General features: G+C 38.1%; 1 protein-coding gene across 2 annotated transcripts in view; it reads right to left on the reverse strand.

Moving 5' to 3' along the window:
• Positions 1 to 20,446, reverse strand: part of TMEM131 (transmembrane protein 131) — a 161,136-nt gene that overhangs the window by 42,844 nt on the left and 97,846 nt on the right. For both annotated transcript variants that reach the window (XM_039543102.1, XM_039543093.1), the window contains exons 8-22: positions 20,070 to 20,150; positions 17,767 to 17,917; positions 17,615 to 17,671; positions 16,320 to 16,381; positions 12,357 to 12,465; positions 9,848 to 9,956; positions 9,187 to 9,340; positions 8,918 to 9,088; positions 8,430 to 8,540; positions 8,201 to 8,335; positions 6,942 to 7,046; positions 5,189 to 5,275; positions 2,459 to 2,611; positions 1,497 to 1,572; positions 1,286 to 1,403 (exon numbers count right to left, since the gene is read on the reverse strand). In XM_039543102.1, the coding sequence (XP_039399036.1) occupies positions 1,286 to 1,403; positions 1,497 to 1,572; positions 2,459 to 2,611; positions 5,189 to 5,275; positions 6,942 to 7,046; positions 8,201 to 8,335; positions 8,430 to 8,540; positions 8,918 to 9,088; positions 9,187 to 9,340; positions 9,848 to 9,956; positions 12,357 to 12,465; positions 16,320 to 16,381; positions 17,615 to 17,671; positions 17,767 to 17,917; positions 20,070 to 20,150 (1,679 nt within the window). The remainder of the gene's footprint in view (positions 1 to 1,285; positions 1,404 to 1,496; positions 1,573 to 2,458; positions 2,612 to 5,188; positions 5,276 to 6,941; positions 7,047 to 8,200; positions 8,336 to 8,429; positions 8,541 to 8,917; positions 9,089 to 9,186; positions 9,341 to 9,847; positions 9,957 to 12,356; positions 12,466 to 16,319; positions 16,382 to 17,614; positions 17,672 to 17,766; positions 17,918 to 20,069; positions 20,151 to 20,446) is intronic.

Below are 20,446 nucleotides of genomic sequence, written 5' to 3' on the forward strand. Positions count from 1 at the left end.
CATTGAAAAGCAGCCACTTCATGCATGAAATATAGCAGATGCTTTTAACAGAGCACAGTAGCACCACACAACTGTTCAACTTCTTAGGCATTAGTTTGAATGTTTTTAGTCATTATCATCACACTCCATATAACACCTTTCAAAAAAGCATCCCAAAATACTTTACACCAAACTAAAAGATTTCTACTTTTCAGTGGTGAATAGAGTAATCTCAGTACAACGGCAAAAGGAGATAAACTAGATAAACAGGAGCACAGCAGCTATTTTGCACAAGCAATACCACACATTTTAGGAATACTGTGTAAGCTGGGGTTTCCTTTAGCCTTCTAGTTTACAAAGAAAGATGGTCAACTACAAATTCACACTAGTTGATCTACTTAAGCCAGAGGTTCTAAAACTCTGGTCCGTGGACCACCAGTGGTCTGCGAGCTCCATTCAGGTGGTCCGTGGATAGTTTCCTCTAAGGTGCACGCCTGGGCAGCTGCACATGAGAGAATGAATGGCCACCCACCTAATTAGCGGAGCTGTGCAGGCATGACTCCACTAATTAGGTGCCTGGCCCCTGGAGAAGACGCACATGTAAGGTGAGGTGGTAGCCTTGGGGGGAGTAGGGGGTAGGTGTGAAAGAGCAGTGGGGTAAGAAGAAGGGGTGGGGGGAATTTGGGATGTGCAGGGCTGCGCCGGCTAGAGAAAGAAGTGACTTTCCTCAGCTCCAGGGCTGTGGCTGCCGGAGGGAGACCTCCCCACCCTCCTTCCTAGCTTCAGCTCGGAGGCTGCCACAGCAGGGGAGAGAGGGAGAGACCCCCCCCCCCTTCCCAGCCCCAGCTCGGGGGCTGCCATCGAGGGGGAGAGAGGGTACATTCATCGCATTAGAAAGGTAAGACTACTGATATTAAAATATGAGTTGTGTGCTTTTGTTTGTAGAACAAAAAACGTTAATGATTAAGGTTTTTTTTTTTTTAATATAGCACTTATCCGAAGTGCTTTACAATAGTTCGCTAACCGTACCAACAACATTTGGAAAGATCATTAAGTGGCCCACCAAGAACCTCTGCATTTTCAAGTAGTCTTCAGAAACAAAAAGTTTGATGACCACTGACCTAAGCCAAACATAGCACCTTGAGAAAAATGTCATTTTCCCCCGCTTCAAACTCTTTCAGAAGAGCAAACCAAGCAATTATTCCTTGCCCTTCTCTGGCAACACAAGAATTCAATGCTGTAAACAAGCAACACAAAACAAAAAGAATCAAGTGATTCACAGGCCACAGGGCAAATATACACTCACCTATGACCTGAGTTCTCTCTGATTCCTGCCCACACTCTGAACAAGTTCTCATGCAAATCCCAATCAGAATCCCATGCATCTTCTTGCATCGTTAAGCTGTGCTGAACTTTAGGTTCAGCTAAAAAACAAAAACCGTACTTTTATACACTTCAATATTAAGGAGGGAAGGGAATAAAATGAGATTTTAATTACAAAAATGAAAATTACTTACATTTACATAAGAAAGGCAATCCAACATAACAGTGATTCCCACACTGTAAACCAGGATCAAAATAAATATTTGCTATCTGCAAAATGTACAAGAACAATTAAATGAAGCAAGCATCTCTGATGACTAAAATAGAGAAAAATTCCTGCATTTAGGATGGACAAATCCCATGCACTGCTACAGACTAGGGACCAAGGCAGCAGTTCTTCAGAAAAGGACCTAGGGGTTACAGTGGACAAGAAGCTGGATATGAGTCAGTGAGCCCTTGTTGCCAAGAAGACTAATGACATTTTGGGTTGTATAAGTAGGAGCATTGCCAGCAGATCGAGGGATGTGATCATTCCCCTCTATTTGGCATTGGTGAGACCTCATCTGGAGTACTATGTTCAGTTTTGGGACCCACACTACAAGAAGGATGTGGAAAAATTGGAAAGAGTCCAGCAGAGGGCAACAAAAATGATTAGGGGACTAGAACATATGATTTATGAGGAGAGGCTGAGGGAAATGGGATTATTTACTCTGCAGAAGAGAAGAATGAGGGGGGATTTGATAGTTGCTTTCAACTACCTGAAACAGGGTTCCAAAGAGGATGGAGCTAGGCTGCTCTCAGTGGTAGCAAATGACAGAACAAGGAGTAATGGTCTCAAGTTGCAGTGCGGGAGGTTTAGGTTGGATATTAGGAAAATCTTCTTCACTAGGAGGGTGGTGAAGCACTGGAATGGGTTACCTAGGGAGGTGGTGGAATCTCCTTCCTTAGAGGTTTTTAAGGTCAGAATTGACAAAGCCCTGGCTAGGATGATTTAGTTGGGGATTGGTCCTGCTTTGAGCAGGGGGTTGGACTAGATGACCTCCTGAGGTCCCTTTCAACCCTGATATTCTTGATTCTATGAATAACTGCAAAATTATCAATGTGTTACATTTAAAGAAAAACTGCCTATTAGTATGAATACACAAAACTTTCCAACCTTTGATTTTTTTCCTGGCTCTAAGTCTTCTTTATTGCTCCTCAATCTCTTGTAATAAAACCGCACATCTTCGGATAGAGAGCGTACATATTGTATTTTCACCTTCTGAGAGAAGGAATTCATAATATTTAAGCTCTGGTGAACTATTTTCCCCTAAAGGAAAGGAAAGGAAAAAAAGTTATACTGTATACATTTCTCCCACTCACAACACATAGTGGGCAAGCCATCAGACATCTATCTACATAGGTAGCATTTAACTACCTCAGCATTTTGGGGGAGGCCTGCACAATTTTTCGTTCTGCTCTCCCAAAACAGAGCCAATTCCTCTCCTAGTATATCACAGTACTATGCACAGAACCACCCTAAGTATTTTGAGGAGGATTAAGAAGATGATTTTTTCAGATACTCCCCAAATTTATCTGACTCCTTTTATATTAAATGTGACAGAAGAGAGAGACCAAGGGCTGGATTTTAGGTCCCCCAGCCCTGAGGCAGAAGGGGAACCAGCTGCTTGTGATGGAACTTGTGCATAGCTGCAAACATTTAGAAGTATTTTGAAAGGCACAATAAAGTAGGATTCTGGAATCCAGTAGGCCCTCAGCTACTGCTGGGTTGCGAGTATGTATATGGTGAAATTTACAACACATATAGTGCTTTAAAAACACTACTACTAAATCATACAACCACAGATGGCCAATAACAGGATGAAACTTTCATCAAAATGTATGAGAAACAAATAGATGTTTCACAGAAAAGTTTTGAAATTCCAAGTTTTTGTGCCAGCTCTAGTCATGATCCTCCCTCTATAAAGCAGGTAAGTAACATGCCATAATTTTAAAACAGAGTTAGATGACACAGCTGTCATCTGCAGAGCCCTGATTAGAATGCTTGCGCCTCATGTTCTCCATCCTGTGTCTATTTCACTATGCCATGCTGGCACTCATTGAGATACTCCCTCTTCTGGCAAAAAGCCATCACGGATGCTCAGTAGAGGACTGGCTTAGCTGGAAATTGTGATTGCCCTAACTGCCATCTCTGGCAGTACAGATGCTACAGCCCCCATAGCCACAAACTACTCTGAGATCCTAACAAAAATCACAGGACCTGTGGTCATGTTTTTCCACTCATTGCAAAGGTCAATGCTGGTGAACGTGAAGGGGAATATAAATAACCTGTGATTTTTAGTCAAGATCAGTGACCATCTTTCAACCTTCACCAAAGAATATAGACAGATGCAAACAAATTATGTTTTTGAGGTTTTATTGCAAGGAAGAGAACTAGAAACTTGCATCCTTCCCTCAAATGAAATCTGAGATTTACCTTTTATATATCTCAGTGCCAGAGCTGGGGTGAGGAATGGGGGTAAGTCACAGCTGTGGGCTTGCAAGCCACAACGATGGCTGTAGGCTCAGGAAATTCTTGAAGTGTCACAAACAAGAAAAATAATTTTTCAAAAGAGATGACTGGTGCATGAAGGGATAGTTTACTACATCGCTTTGTCCTGACGAATGGACACATTTAATAGCAGGAAGAAATGACTGTGCCAGAGCCCTATGTATGGAGTCCTGCAGATACACCCATCTTTTATTAATGGGCAATTTGGGACTCCACTAAAGTCTTTAGCAAAAACTAATAGTGTTTTGATTAAATTAAAAAAACTGTCTTAAACCTGTACAGTGATTACCAACAAGAAGAGACTATACAGCTGAACGATCCCCTTTGTGAGCTGACAGCCATACAAAAAATCTTAAAAATCCAATTCCCATCCTTTATTCAACTCACGCCCTTGCAATAAAGCACCCCTACACTGGTCCTGTGCTAGCATCTCTCCTCTCTGATCTCCCTCTCCCCCTGCACTTTTAGTTTTTGTATTCCTTTCCCTGATTCTCCCGCCTCCTTGGTTTGCTACCCATCAGAAGGCTACATGCTGTTCAGACTGGGTGATCATCCATTCACGGCTCACAGCTGGGCCAGGCTGCACGAGATCCCATGGTTGTGCCAAATGCCATGGGAGCAGAGAAGATAAGATCTGGTTAATGGGCTGCTCCCCCATTTGACACACAGCCCTGTACAAAATCAGATGCTTCTGGGGCTCAGTGCATGAAGACTGCAGCAGCAGCAGAGATGAAAGATAGGCAGATCTCCACAAGCAGTCATCGTACGTCTACAAAGGGATTAAAGTGGATCCAGCTTCCTTGCTGTATTGTTCCTGTACTGTGCCACACACCCCCTTAGGGCAACCCATCTCCAGGTTGGGAAACAATGCTAAATACACAACTAATTTTGTGTTTTTGTAAATTGGCCAATTTAAGAGTTTCTTTGGTTTCATAGTCTTTCTTCTGAAGATCTCAGAAATCCGGCGATATACCTGATATAATTAGATGCCTCTCTCTTATTCCTGGCACTAATGCAGAAGGAATGATGGAGAAAACAACTGAGCACAGCTACATCAGAATGAAGCTGAATAGAAAGCCAAGTCTGGGCCAGGAGTCAATATCCCAGGCTCTCTTCAAGGTGATACAATAAAAGGTGAGTTGAGGTGTGTGTCATGCCTACTATCTGGGATGATAAGAGTTTCTATAGTGCCAGCTAATGAGAGCTTAAGAATAATCACCACTGTTCCCTCCAGCATAGCAATTCAGAAGTCATAAAGCAAATCATAAAGGAAGTTGCTCCTGAAAAGGATCTGAAGAAAAAAAGAAAGAAAATATTGTCAACAAAATATCTTACTGGAAAGGAAGGCGGAAGGTGAATGTGTTTAGGGGAGCAAGTCAGTGAACCCACAGCAATTACAGCCTTCACAGGAATTGTCAAAATCTGAAAGAACAAGAGAAGTTTAGTAATACATCTTCTCCAAGTGGAATCTTTATATGTCCATCTATTCATCCTTTTATTTCTGTTTTTAGTTACATCAACACATTTTCTAAAAATCTGAAGTTCTATTATTCACGTTTCATATTTACATATAATCAAGCCAACAGACTTGGCATAATGATAGGACAACCAAGTGTGTCAAGTTTAATGCAAGGATGATTATTTTAAAGTCTCATCATACAGCCAAATATTTTGATTCCTCAGCCAATTTTCTAAAAGAAAACTCAAGTCAAAAGTTTATCATGAAAAATATTAAGAAGCCCATTTTTCCTTAATCACAAGCATTCTATTAATTTATATGTGACTCATATAAATGGCATACAATGCAGAATAAAACATACAAACAAGTTACAAACTTTCCAATGGGCATTTTTTTTCCTTGGAAAATACAATGACATCTTCTTAAAAATACTGCACCTGTGTTTACACAGGACTTATTAAACTGCTCTAGAAGCACTATAAATCGTGGTAAAGTATTAAGCTGTAGACGCAAACGTCTGTTTTAGGGATTGGAATATATAAAAGTAGTATTAAAGATGAACAGATATCAGTGTAACAAAGTTCTCACAATCAGAACAAGACTGAAACGTGTGCGCACACAGGAAAAAACAAACAGCTTCAGATTTTACAGTTGCTCAAAGGGTCAAATATGTATGCATCTGTGCATATGCAAACAAATGCCATTATTATTTCTGCCAAATACAGAATACTAGAGGACTTCTAAAATAGCCCCTTTTTCTGTAGCTGCATTCAGAATAAACTACAACACTTCCTGACTCCATAAACGCACAAAAACAAACACAAAACACAATGTTCACAATATAGTTTATAATATGCTATATCAACACACACAAAGTCATTGAAAGTTACAGCCAAATGTTGTTAAAAATGAAAGTGATCCCATTATATGCTTCAAGGTTACTCCTCTTATTGCAGAGATTAGAATATATCTTATTTTGTGGATATTAGCACTGAAGACCAAAGAGGTCAAGTCAAGTAACTTTCTATTACTTCTCTCCAACAGCATGACTCCATATTGTGGGCTGATAACACATTCTAAATGTCTCAAAAGGAGGTGCTACAATGAGTTTTCACACAAATGACTGACATGATACACTAAGAGCGTCATCACAGTGTATCATGTCAAAAGACCGATGCCATGGTGCCTTGAGTATGCATCGAGCCTCAATTCACTTGGACTCGCCTTGAAGCATCACATAATAGATTGAAATAGAAATTCCAGAAGTAAAGTGGAAAGCTGAGCGAAACTTGCCTTTTTCAAATCCCTTCAGAGCAAATACACTAGCACTGTATTTCATTGCAACATATGCTTAATACAGTATCCTATCAACTGGGATCCAGACAGGTCATCGATGGATCTGTTATGACTTCATAGTTGATTACTGATGTGGTTTGCAGCATGGCTTATGGCAAGCAACTATTGCATCAATGTAGCAACTGCTTTTCAGAGTTAATATCTGAGTCAGTTAGCACAAACTACCAGTCCACAATAGGATAAAATGTTTTTTTACACAATAACCAAAATATAACAATTAACTCATCTCATCTATGGCAGCACCACAGTCATTTAGGTGGGCAATAAGTATACCTCATAATCTGTTGTTATTTGTATGGCTCCATCATGAATTCCTTCAAGTTCTTTTGCTATTAGTTTTACTCTAAACACAGCATAGTAACCAGATGCTAGTATTACCTGTAAGTGGTAGAAATATATAATTAATCATTTATGTTTTATGCCACATTCTTCCATTATAAACAGAAATATTAATAGGAAACATACCTAATAAACTGCAAGTTCTATATACCAATACAGAATCTGTTTAAATTATTTTTCTTTCAACTTAATCAATATTCTGACTAAATTAGACTGTAAATTCCTCAGTCCAGGGAGATTTTTTTTTTAAATTTCTTTGCGAACCACCATGAACATTTACAGTGTTACCTAGATTAACGTTTCTAAAGTTTCTCTTTATAAGACCTACTTTTCCAAAACAGAACACAATATATCATGGCAGAGAGTAAAGTGAGTTATTTAAATATGGTAAGAACAGCAGAACCAAGTTTGGGATTTGTGGCTGCCATGCATTAATGTTAACAATGGTATTATGATTTAATACTATGAGCAGCATCAGTGATATTGGGTTAACAGTCAATCCCTGCAAGCTGCCTATACAAATAAAATATAAACATTATAATGCCCATTGTCCATCTATACCAGAAGAAAGACAGGAAGCCATGGATTTGGTTTAATCAGGCCATGACTTTATTCCTTTCTCTCCATCTACTGCAAGGAAGACCTTAAAGGGGCAATGCACCTTTTCTTCCAGCTAGCTGGACAAAGACCCACAAAGGATGCAGTGGGAACATTCTGTAAACAAAAACTCACAGGTTGAGCCCATCTTTGTATCTCCATATGTACCACTCATATTTCATAAGAGCAGCTGAGGAAAGTAGAGTGAAACCTGCTGCTCTCTGCTTGAATCACTTTCACTTCCCTGAGCAGCTGTTATGAATGACTAGTTCAAAGTTCATTCGGCTCTAGAAAGTGACCAGGGAAATGACTACTATGCAATGACCCAGGAAGCGTGTATACCAAGATTCAGCTTTCTGAACATTTTATTTTAGAAACTCACCAACCCTTCAAGTGTACCCTTAGGCTACAACTACCCCACATATGAACAAATTTATGTTACCTTCTATTCAAAACATGCTACCTTGTTCTTTATCCTGTGAATATCTTTATGACAAAGTTATACTTAAGTCATTCATTACTACATTATTTATCATCCCTTATCAATGTGCTACATGCAGCTTTTAACTAAGGACTCAAGAAGAGAGTTTACTTACTGAAGATTGATCAGATACACTGGCATTTTCTAATTCTGGAAGGTTTGCAATTATTGTGGTTCTATTGCCTTTTTCAGTAACCAGGAGTTCTATAGTCAAGCCATCCCCTATAACATGCCAGTTTTTTATAGACAGCTTAAAAAAGACAAAAAAGATGACAATCTCAGCAATGACATAGATGCAGAAATTTACAACAACAAACAGGAATTTAAAATATGTTGATTCTTACCTCAATGGGATTACTGTTGATGATTGCAAATAAAATGCTAGTAGTTTCTGTTGCACTCAATATGCCAAAATCTATGAAACGTTCCTCGAGTTTGGGGGGTAATACAAAGTACTAGAGAGATTAAGAAAGGCATTATAGCTGCACTTAAAAATACACAGTACTTTCAAAATCAGAGTTCACTAGCAAATTCATTAATAAGTGAAAGCATTAAAAATTTGGGACTATGCTTTATTCTATCCATGAACCAAACAAACCACATAACTGAGAAATGGAAAAAACAGGGGAAAAAAACCTCACCACATTAAACCAATCCCTGACAAATTATTTAGTACGTTGAGAATGTCATGGGGAAAGGGGCAGCAAAATTTAGTTTGCTTTTTTGTTTTAAATCACAAAGGAGTTGAATAGCTACCATGGAGAAAGACCAAGGAAATCAAATTAGTATTCTTTGATCTAGAGTGAAATTTCAAGGAAAAATAAATACTTACATCTAAAAAACCTGTGTATGCTCGCACAGGCAGTTGAAATTTAGAAGCGTTGGTGATAAGTAAAATATTGTTATCTACATGAACAGATGACGTAGAAGGCATAAAATAAAGTGTGAAAATATATATGGATTCACTAGGTGGGATCAAGACTGGTTTGCTGAAGTTCTGGACCTAAATTAGTGAAGAAATAACACCAAAGTTAAAATTTAATATAGTACAGTTCATTAAATATTTAATATTAGGTAAAACTTCATTGGAATTGGGCTTACTTTGAACATTGTTTTTACTTCTTCTGGTAAAACAACATCATGAATGAGTACTGCAAAACTGAATGTATTTGTAAGATAGATTGGCCTTTCCACAGAGTCAGCAGAACTGTCCCGGATGTGAAACAATGTGGCAGCATGATCAAATCCTAAATATCTATTTAAAAAGAAAAATGTATCAAAAACTTCAGATTTTCCTCAAAAATAATCTCCTGTGCTCTTTACCTCCCAAAGACTAAAAGCAGTCAATTCATGCAAAAAGGATGGCTCACCCAGTATATACTCTCTACCCTTGCTTCAGGCTACAGTGGCAGGGCAATCCAAGCACAAAACAGTGATTGTTCCAACGTTTTCAAATAGAAGAGCAAGTGATATAAGTTTGCATTTGGAAAATATGACATACGTAGCATAAGCCACTTAGGTAAATGACTCATGAAAGCCACTGAGTGTCCAAATCTTGAAATTTGCTTATGTATTACTGAGTTACACTAGCTCATCTGCTATCCCAAGAAAGCAAAAAATTAGAACCAGCACCTGTGCTACTGGAAGAACTCCGTATTTAAGAGTACATGAGCAACACCTTATTCCACAAAACACGATAAAAGAAAAGCATCTGATTATCGGTGTTTAATTTTTAATCAGCACTCAGTTTATACAGACTTACCCATCTAATATTTCTGCTTGATAGGGAATTTCAAGTTTTGAATAACTCTTCTCTTTTGCTTTAACAGTAATTTTTCCAGAAGACTGAGAATGTCTTTTTGCTTTTGATGCTGCACATGTACGACAAAGAATAAAATAGGTTCTGTGATCACTTTATTTACATAAAATAGTAAATCAATAGCTATTCTTTATTCTTAAAATTTAATTGTTAAGCAATTAAAGCTGCCATTAAAAGTTATCTGCTGCAAACCAGTCATAGGATCATTTTTCTCACCTGATTTATACATAAAATACTAAAGCTGTAATATTTTTTCTTTATATGCATAGGAAGATGGGTACCTTAGTCACCAATAGACCAGGGCACAGTTATTTAAAAATCATGAGACCTCCATCTTCACATTCCTTATTCTAAAGAACTGCTTCAAGATTACTTGTTGCTACTAGATGAGATACTTTCTATTAAAAGACATTTACTAGTATCAATACGCTGCATATGGTGGAGCTGGAGAGATTCTTAAGACTGAATATTTTTAGGCAAACAATCATACTTGATGTTTGGCAGTGATTTAAAAAAAAATACTCAGTCCAAACTCTCAGACCAGTAGTTATTGGGAGCAGAGTGCAACAAAATTAAGTCCCAATTTGAGCCTTACTGAAGTAGACAAGGAATTAGCCAACAAGTTACTCTATCAGGTGGCAAGGAAAATAAATGTGAACAAGAGAAAGCTATTTGTGAGATAAGGTTATGATGGGGGAGGAAACTGAATCTTTCCCCTAAGGAAAGTTTCAGGGAGTGGCATGGAATAAACCTCAAATAAAAGTCACAGGGATCCAGTATTATTAAATAAGGAAAGAAAAAAAACCTGGACATTTTAACCTGGAAGACTATAGAAATGAGCAAAACTGCAGTGGTTGCAAGGACTCAGACGTAGTACAAGCTGAAACAAGATAGAAGCCTTGAGGGTTGTTCCCAAGGTCCCTCAGCAAGCAGAACATCATGCTTGTAGAAACACCACAAGAAAGCAGTTAATGAAGTCATGAATATTGGCTGGTGGAAGTCACAAACACCTACCACTTTCATATATTAGGGCAGTAAAATCAGAAAAATGTTCAGAATAGGTCCTCTTCATTAAGCCAACTCATCAGCGAACCACTTATATGCTGCAAATGGTCTATTAGACAGAATGTTGAACCCAGCTGAGTCTGCAACTTCACACTAAGCAACTTAAAGTGCCCTACCACACTCATTTGATCTCCGTCTTAATCTGTTTTTTCTTCAAATTTCTAAATCTGGACAAATCCTTTCCTCAAGCTGGGGGCATTTGGCAAGTCTAGAATTTGTGTCCTAACTTCTTATTTCACTCTCTTCTTACAAAATTTCAATATTAGGCTCTTAAAAGTTGCAATGATCGTAATTCACTTGGGGAGTCTCCCAACATTTTATCTTGGTTCATCTAAAAATGAACGATATCCGAACACACAACCCTCCATTCTGAGTAATTTCAGCCTGAGAGACGTACTACACCCTGTAATATTTTTACTGTAATAACTTGTGGATGCGTCAAACACTTATTCTGATAACTCAAAAACTTTGGTAGAAAACAGGTATGTTTTATGCACTTTTTCCAATAAAATTGCAGGGCAATATTGACCACATGAGGTTAGGTTGGAAAAGGAAATGAACCACCAAGTCTCTCCAATGAACAGGAGAGATAGAAGTGATAGCCACTGTGAGCAGTATGTGCTCTCCTGATAGAAAGAATACCAGCGGAAGTTCTATTTTGCACACCAATGTTTCAAAACAAAATAGACTTAAAATTCACAGCAGAATGCTGGAGAGCATTCTATGGTATATGGAATTATTTTCATATCTTCTGTGATTGCCCCAAATTGAAAGTTTTCTGATCTGATGTTGGAAAATACTGAAGATCCAAGAAATGATACATCCTGTCCAAATTTCTATTACTAAAGTATAAGGAAAGTATCTGCTTTCTTGAAATTTATAAATACCTAATTTTTACCATCAACAATTCAGTTTTACCTTTAATAAACATGCATCTGACGAAGTGGGTATTCACCCACAAAAGCTTGTGCTCCAATACGTCTGTTAGTCTATAAGGTGCCACAGGACTCTTTGTTGCTTTAATAAACAGTAGTCAACTAAAAACTGATATATTCTACAAACAATTCTGCTTATGCAGCCAAGTAATTTTGCTAGTCCATTTTTTTTAAATGTTTACAAGATGGAGTACTTTAGAGTTCATCTATTCCTGCTACTAACTCAAACGGTTAGTTTACAGTTTTACATGCCATAATTATTTCCAAAGTAACCAGTTTTGAAGTCACATGAATCAACAAAATTCTGACATGAGAAGGAATTACTCACTTTCCCTAGAAATATGACACAGAACATACATTTTTCCAAAGAAGTATTTTTCAAATTTTCATGAGATTTCAGTAGCTCTTTAGAAATATTTTAAAATTTCTACAAAGAAAGAAAAAATACTTACCGTCAAAACTAATGCTTGCAACTTTGGTATATTTACTTTCAGAAGCTTTTAATGTAACTGGCTTAAAGTGTACTGTTATAGCTTCATTTTGTGGTGTGGGTCGAACACTCTGCAAACAGAAGCCAAAATATTAAACAGTTAGTTTGCTGAAAATTTACAAACCACCACCAAAAGAGTGCACAGCTTTTTGTATTTTTCCAAATGATCAGGTGAACAGCATTTGCAGCTTTTTTACAGTTTTATATTCACTATAATGAAGACAGCATTGTAAGATTAAGAGGCTTAGGAACTTGTCAAAGGACTCTGAATTAGTCAAGTTAACATCCAGTGAAGTGGGTAATACAGAACTTTCCACTAACAGTATTAGGTGAATCCAACTCTGGTTTTAGGAAGAAAAGTGACTATGTAAAAATGATACAATACACACAGGCAGTGAGTTTTATCTTAGCTATTATAAAAGTAAGATTTTACTACTTTCTACTGTTGCTAATGCTGCAGAGCTACTACACCTACAGAAGAAAACTAGCTTATATTTTGGTTCACACATCAACAGAACTGTTAAGTATTTAAAGTTCATCAATAAAGGTTGTGCCATTTGATGATTCACAAGGCAATGATCCCAGCTTGACTCAGAGTGTAGGTTGAATTTGCAGAACTGGCAGTTAGAAAAAAATGTTGCTTGAATACTGAAAAATGTGTCACGTCAGATACTACACATGGAATTCTACAATTTTACAGGGTCACTTTTCAGATTCCAACAGCATTTTAATGTTCTAAAGTGAGTGGAAATGGTATTAAAGTTGTGAAATAGTCAATGAACATGGTTCGGAAGTCATTCTGTCACTGTGATTAGCCACAGCTTATTTGCAGAGGTCCCAATGGTCATACAACAGAGTAGTTCGGGATCTTGAATAGATCAGTACAATGTTATTTAATAAAAATTGCTGGGATTTTCTTCATTTAAAGAAGCCAATTTCTAAAATCTAGTATATCTATATTACTGCTTTCTGCTAGATGAGTTATCAGACCTATCCAAACCAGATCTCATGCCCTTGAGTGGCTGGCTTCCAGATGCAACCAGCCCAACTAACACTACTACAGTAGAACTTCAGAGTTACAAACACCAGAGTTACGAACTGACCAGTCAATCACACACCTCATTTGGAGCTGGAAGTATGCAATCGGGCAGCAGCAGAGAAAAAAGCAAAAAACAAAAACAAACACAGTACAGGACTATGTTTAAATGTAAACTACTAAAAAAAATAAAGGGAAAGCAACATTTTTCTTCTGCATAGTAAAGTTTCAAAGCTGTATTAAGTAAATGTTCAATTGTAAGGTTTTGAAAGAACAAGCAATGTTTTGTTCAGAGTTATGAACAACCTCCATTCCCCAGGTGCTCATATATCTGAGGTTCTACTGTACAGTTAACAAATAGTCTCTTTCACAGTTAATCGGAAGAGATGTGTGCCTTTGGATTAAGAGGTACTGGGTTTTATGGTCATATATGCTCTGGTGTAGTGTAGATGACCTTGATGGATCTATTCATGAATCACATAATTACCAGCTCCCTGGAGAGGACTGTGCGTGTTGCAAAATAAAAAACCTTTGAAGGTGTTGTAAACAAGCACAGAACTCACATTTTATGGCCATTTGTACCTCCCCTAAAGCAATGGATAACAGTTTTTAATGGCTCTTGCATATTCAACTGATTGAGGTACACTAACTTTTATCTGTTCCTTAATAGACAAAGTTGAAAATTATAAAAGTTATATCCAGCAATTAAAGTTTGGAAATATTTAAAAGGGCAGTTAATTCTATATACAAGATTCTTTATGTAGTTCTGTCAGGAAAGTAGGAAATTTTAGAAATGCATGTAACATCAGTGGTGCACCAAAGTTCTGCAGGTGGACTCCTTAAAATGCTTACTTCGTGGCTAAAACTCATTGAAAGGAATTAATCTTTGTATTACTAAGTTCTGTTGCTGTCCAAAATTCCTTAATTGTTTTCATTTGTAGCTCTCAAATTCTCCACATGGATTAAAACATTTAAAAGCAAATTAATTCAAATTAGAGAGATTAAGGAACAACCAACCACCTCAAAGACCTTCTTAAATCAAAAACAAAATTTCATTTCCCCCCAAATTAAAACTCTCATCCAAATACCACCTTAGAAAACAAGTTTCTTTTAGTGTTCCTAGAAAGTCACCAAATCTGCACCCAAACAGGAAGGCACAGGAATGACATTCCAAATCTGAAGACCTCTCACCAAGAATGAATGCTGGGCCATCAGCCCAGCCTGCCTATGTAAACCAGCAACTGCCATACCACCACACAAGGAAAAAGGGAGAGTTTCAAGTAGCCAAACTACACAACATTTAGATCTGCCACGGACTGTTGCTCTCAGACTTCCATGCTGATGTTCCAACTTACCGACCCAGCTTAACTAAATGACACTCACTTTTTCTGTGTGCCCAATCAATAGGTAACAGCATATTTGAAAACTTATACCTCCTATACCTTCTTGGGAGTGTGAATAATGAAGCCATAGTATACTTATGGTGAAAGAACTGGAAGATTCCTTCTTCTCTTCTTCCCTCTACCTTCCGTTAATCAGACTCAAAAACAGACAGCTAAACCCTAGACTGAATCCTCAATCTAAAGGGGGGCATAAACTTGCCAACTTTCACAGAAACTGAAACCTTACCACATAACTCCCAGAATGGCTAACTTTTAAGAAAGCATTTCCTTAACTTAGCTTCCCGTCAATTTTGTCTCTCACCCCCTGCCCCAAATAATAAACATACACAAACAAAAACAGCTATAGATGAATCACGTATCTCTCATATAGAGTGGAAAGGAGAAAAATAGTCATTTCTGTATGAAGCACTGGGCAAGTGATAAGGGTTATATGCCTTGGTAGGTATACTGTGCTCTCATATTCCTATGATGGATCTCAGCTTCCGTATGCTGCTCTCCCCACATGCATGAAAATCCCCTTACTAAACAGCACAACTTTCCAAGCACTTATGCAGGGAGAGCAGCATGTCTGTACTAGTATCTGCTGTGCCAATAGGAGCAAAGTTCTGTTCTAGCAACCAAATGTGTTTAATAAAGAAATTTACCAAGCTACAGAACTGTTAAGTGTTCATTCTAGAACATAAACAGACAAATAACCACCAATGACAAATTTTTAGTAAAATTCTGACACTGTCACACTGTTGAACCACTAAAAGGTTGCTAAATATTATCCAGCCAACAGGAAAGTAAACATGATTCTCTCCAAAATAAAAATTAAAAGTAAATTCTTTGAACAGCCACAGAATTCAGAACGAGTCAGTGATTTTGTGTTTAGTTTTCTATAGGCTTCTACCACCAGGTAATATGCTCAAGTGCAGAAGCTTCAAGGGGCTTTCTGTAGGCTTCTGTTGATACCTATTTTGCCACACAGAGTGTGAGTGTAGAGGGGCCCACAGGACCCAGGGCTCAGAGGCTTCCACTGGGGCTGGTGAGGGGATAGGAGTATGGTAGAGTTAACCCCTTCATTATCTGTCCTGCTAGACCTACTTCAGCTTGTTAACTGGTGAGAGGAGAAGCTTCAAGAAGCCAAATAATTATATATGCAACTCAGGATGTACTGCTTTAATAAGACTAAGGTAGGCAGGCAGGCAGTTTGAACTGAGAATGAAGGTAAAAACATAAGAAATTAAGTGAAACATGTCGCAATTTCTAGAGTCAATGTCAGAAAGATGTCAAGCTATATCTTGGTAATAAGCCACTGGACTGTTTAGAAGCTTGGGATACCAATTCAGGGAAAAGAAACAAAGTATGTTTCCTAGAATTCAACCTTGACCACCACTTAGTGGACTATATCATGTTAATGTCAATGATTTAAAGTTTGGACACAGTCTTCTTCCCTTCATATAACTAAACAAAACGTGTGACATTAAAAGGAAATAAAACTTACTGTAATTGGTACATCCTTTGTTCCTGAATTTAATAAATGTAGATTTAAAATTTTTGGCATGTCTGTTAAAAACAAATACAAATTAATTATCAGGTCATACTACTGTACAATCCATCATACAAAAAACAATCTGTTCCAACCAGATTTCTACACAAATTAAACCCTATTCAATATGAAACTTTAAAAACAGTTCAACCAGACAGAAACTTGTTATTTCAGAAGCAACATCACCCACTCTAAAAAATACAAAGCAACAAAAACAACAACACACAACACAACCACTAGTTCTGTCTTTTCATATCCACCACAGATGGATTTTTTTTTCTTTTACCAAAGTTGCAAGTTATTACCATCTCATAAAACTGACACCAATATATTGCTTTCTCTGACGCACATACTGAAGATTAACAGATTTTCTGTTCACATTTAATCTAACTATAAAAACACTTGTGCCAAGATTTCATAATCATGTAACTGACCAATATTTCAATGAATGAAGATTAAATCAGAACAGCAAATTCAATGAAATTAGAAAAGTAGTTTTTAACCTGTGGTCTGCAGACCCCTGGGGGTGCAGAGACTATGTGTAAGATTTCTGAAGGGGTCTACACGTTCTTTTGAAAAAAAATTTGGGGTGCATAAATGAAAAAAGATTAAAACCTCTAAATTAGAATATAGTCTAACATTTGTGTACAATGTTCCAAAACTCTGAAGTCACCTAAAAAACAAAAACCTCACTCAAAAGTTAAGGAAATAAACTGTATGGACCTAGTTCTTAGAGTTAGGTGTGTGCAACTGTGCCAGCCTAATTTGTCCATGATACCATCAGTATTATAATTGTGCATACAAATTATTTGCATATAGCCACATATTTAACTGATTATTTGCATGCACTGATAACATTTTTGCACACGAGCTTGGCATCTGCAATCACATCAATCCATCTTTGAAAATCAGACCCAAGTTATTTTTTTGGTTTTAGTTTCATATTTTAACTAAGTTTTTTTTTTACACTACATTTTGGAATATTTATTATTAGGAGGAAAAGATCAGTTTTAAATGGCATTTTAAAAGTCATTTTCCTTTAATTACATTAAAAAAACTGCCTGTGAAGGCAAGTACAAATTAAGCTCAGCAGAGACAGAAGGATCTTTGGGGTTCACCATTCCCCTCCACAAATAATTTTCATTAATGGAGAGCTAGGAATTGTCTATGTATATTTTCTACAATCTTATATTTTTGGGGTGGGATTTAATTTTTAAAACCTAGAATGAGAAACCCTAAGTACAATTTACCTTGTGTTCGTAGTGTACCAAAATCTAGCATTTCTGTTGATGAATAGATTCCTGGAGCTTTACAAAAAAAGAAAAGGAAAACCATTAATATTTTCTTATTCTAGTATAGCAATATAAACTGAATATTTTGAATACTGCATTTTCCTACAAACCTGTTGTAACCTCTACTTCAACAGGAAGAATGATAAATTTTGTGTTGTCTGAGGCATTTGTTTTTATTCTAATGAAGGCTGTATGATTATCTGCTTCTCTTGAAGAAAAGCTGGCTCTCATCACTCCCTTTGTTTCATAGGGGGGAATTTCCTTTTGAAATAATCACAGACATAAATAAGAATGCAGTAGCTCCAACAAGACTGCAACAAACATATATTGTTAAAAAATATTCAGACTATTTGGTGTCATTTTTATGCGTAGACAATGCTCTAAAAAGAATTAGCATTATATTGGAGTGGATTATAATTGCATATTTATAAAAAAGAAAAGAAGGGCTAGCTAGCAATCTACCGACAGCACAATACAAGATACATTCAGATTTCTGTGTCAGCATGTTTGGCCTGAGGAAAAGCGTGCCTGTAGTGAGGCAGTGTGGTTCCCCGCCACCCTGGAGAGGGACAAGCCTCTCCGGACACCAAAGTGGGCGGAGCCAGTGAATCCTGAGCCCACCCCCCAGAGGTCAAGGCCTAGGGCAGGAAGTATAAAAGCCCAGCCCCAGAGCTTACTAGAGGAACAGCCGCTGGAGAGACCAGATGCCTGGTTGGTAGACCCCAGCAATCAGCTGCTGACCTGAAGACTAGCCTGATCTGCCAATGTCTGATGCTGACCAGAGCCCCGAGGAGCTGTCAAGCCTGCCCCTTGCCAGTTACCCTGAGGAGCCCATGATGCTTGACCCCTTGGAGGACACCGTCCAGACCCAGGTACCTATAGGGGGGAGTTAGGAAGTAGCCCAGGGGCAGCCAACCCTAATCTGGCTGCAGCACTGCCAGAGCCTATGCCAGCGTGTTGTGGCCAGGATCCCCACTGACTCAGCAGCAGGACTTCTGCTGCTGCTAGGGCTCCGGGCTGGGATGCAGTGGAGTGGGTGGGCCTGCATCCCCCCTCTCCCAGGCCCTTTGGAGCCAAGAGTTTGGACTTGCTGTTTACCTGCCTTGCCCTGTCTGAGAGCTTGAGCTCACCCTGACCCAGGGCCTGGGCCTGCTCATTATATAACAGTGAGCCTGTGACTCACTACTGCCTGCTGACAGGGCGTAAATAACTGTGTTTTGCCTCTCCTGCTGCCGTGGCGAGAGACTCCCATGGTCAGGTTAATTCCCTGTCACACCTTAAGGAAGTAGTGAGGCAGTGTGGTTCCCCGCCGCCCCAGAGAGGGCCAAACCCCTCTACAGTGCCACATGCTGATCTCCAGCAATGCTACTGGGGGACTGAAAGTGGTGCCTTAGGAAGAGGTCCTCAGCCCTCTTCTGCTGGAGTGAAGGCTTAGGTTGCCTTGCAACAGAGTTTTTCTTGGGACTCTGAGAAGGGGCTAGAAGAATTTTTCAACCCTTATCAGAAAGAGATACAGGCATAACTATGGAATTTTGTTCTATTCAAATTGGATGGAGTTCATATTTAAGAGGAGATTTTTAATAGCACAAATAATCACTTGAATACAGAGTAATACAAAAGCAACATACAATAAACTTACATTTCCATCATAACCAAATATAGGTGTATGCGTTTATTCAACACAACATGCAGGTTTTTTTCTCTTAGACAATAAAGAAATGTTTCTCCTTTAATAATAAAGGTGGTCAGCCATAGCAAAGAAAATTTTAAGGTGATTTATACACTGTTTAATAGCCATAAACTCTGTGCAGTGCAATCATACATTGCTAACATGTTGCATTTTGTATCTTAAAGATGTAGCTTTAAGCTGCTGAAATGTATTTTGGTTTCTTTATAGAACTTCCTACTGAAGGATAAAAGCCTTTGTCAGTCCCTCCTTCAAAAGGGCACCACTCATCTCAAAATGGAGGTAGAAAAGAAATGAAGGTAGAATACACTTCTATAAAAAGGTATTTCCGAAATTAATCAAGCCCAGAACTAGAATAGTGACAGTACACCCCTTCACTCATGGATGCATAAACTAAGGATGTACATTTGGAAGTTCTTCTTTGGGAATCTTTCACCCTGCAACAGTCATATACATAATTTGACATCCTATACATGACAATGGTCAAGTGGCATCGTGACCACAACATGAATCACTGTATATTTTTCTATTTTTCCCATTTCAAAAAAATACATAACATGAGTAGACACCTGTAATTAAATAAGTATCTGATCCAACTCCCACTGACTTCAATTTAATAATAATCATTTGTATGCTCATCTACTTTTTAAATGGTTGCTGAACAAGAACAAAAATCACCAGACCAAAATGAATACAGAACCTGTTAGAAAACATATTACCACTCACCCACAGTTTTTTTGTACCCCCTTGTTGACCTGTTGGAAGCTCTAGGTGGAGATCACCTCCACTTGAATACATTTCTACCACCTATGACAAAAAATAAATATTAAAAAGAACTTTCATTAGTTATGTGAAATTATAATCTAATCAACAGTGTAATGGACCAGCAAAGGCACAAGAGCACAGTCTGTTGGATCTATTCCAATTTTGATAAATTAGATTTTGCTGATTTCAGATCATTACAGTGTTAAGCTTCAGGAAACAGGCACCTTCTACATCTATGTATGTCAGAATTTGTAGAGCATAAGGTGTCGCATTTACAGAAATCACATCAATGGAAGATTGGTTTTCTTTTCCAGGCAGGCACAGCTACCGCTTCCAAC

The sequence above is a fragment of the Mauremys reevesii genome, linkage group 1 (genome assembly GCF_016161935.1).
Source record: "Mauremys reevesii isolate NIE-2019 linkage group 1, ASM1616193v1, whole genome shotgun sequence".
Classification (NCBI taxonomy): Eukaryota; Metazoa; Chordata; order Testudines; family Geoemydidae; genus Mauremys; species Mauremys reevesii.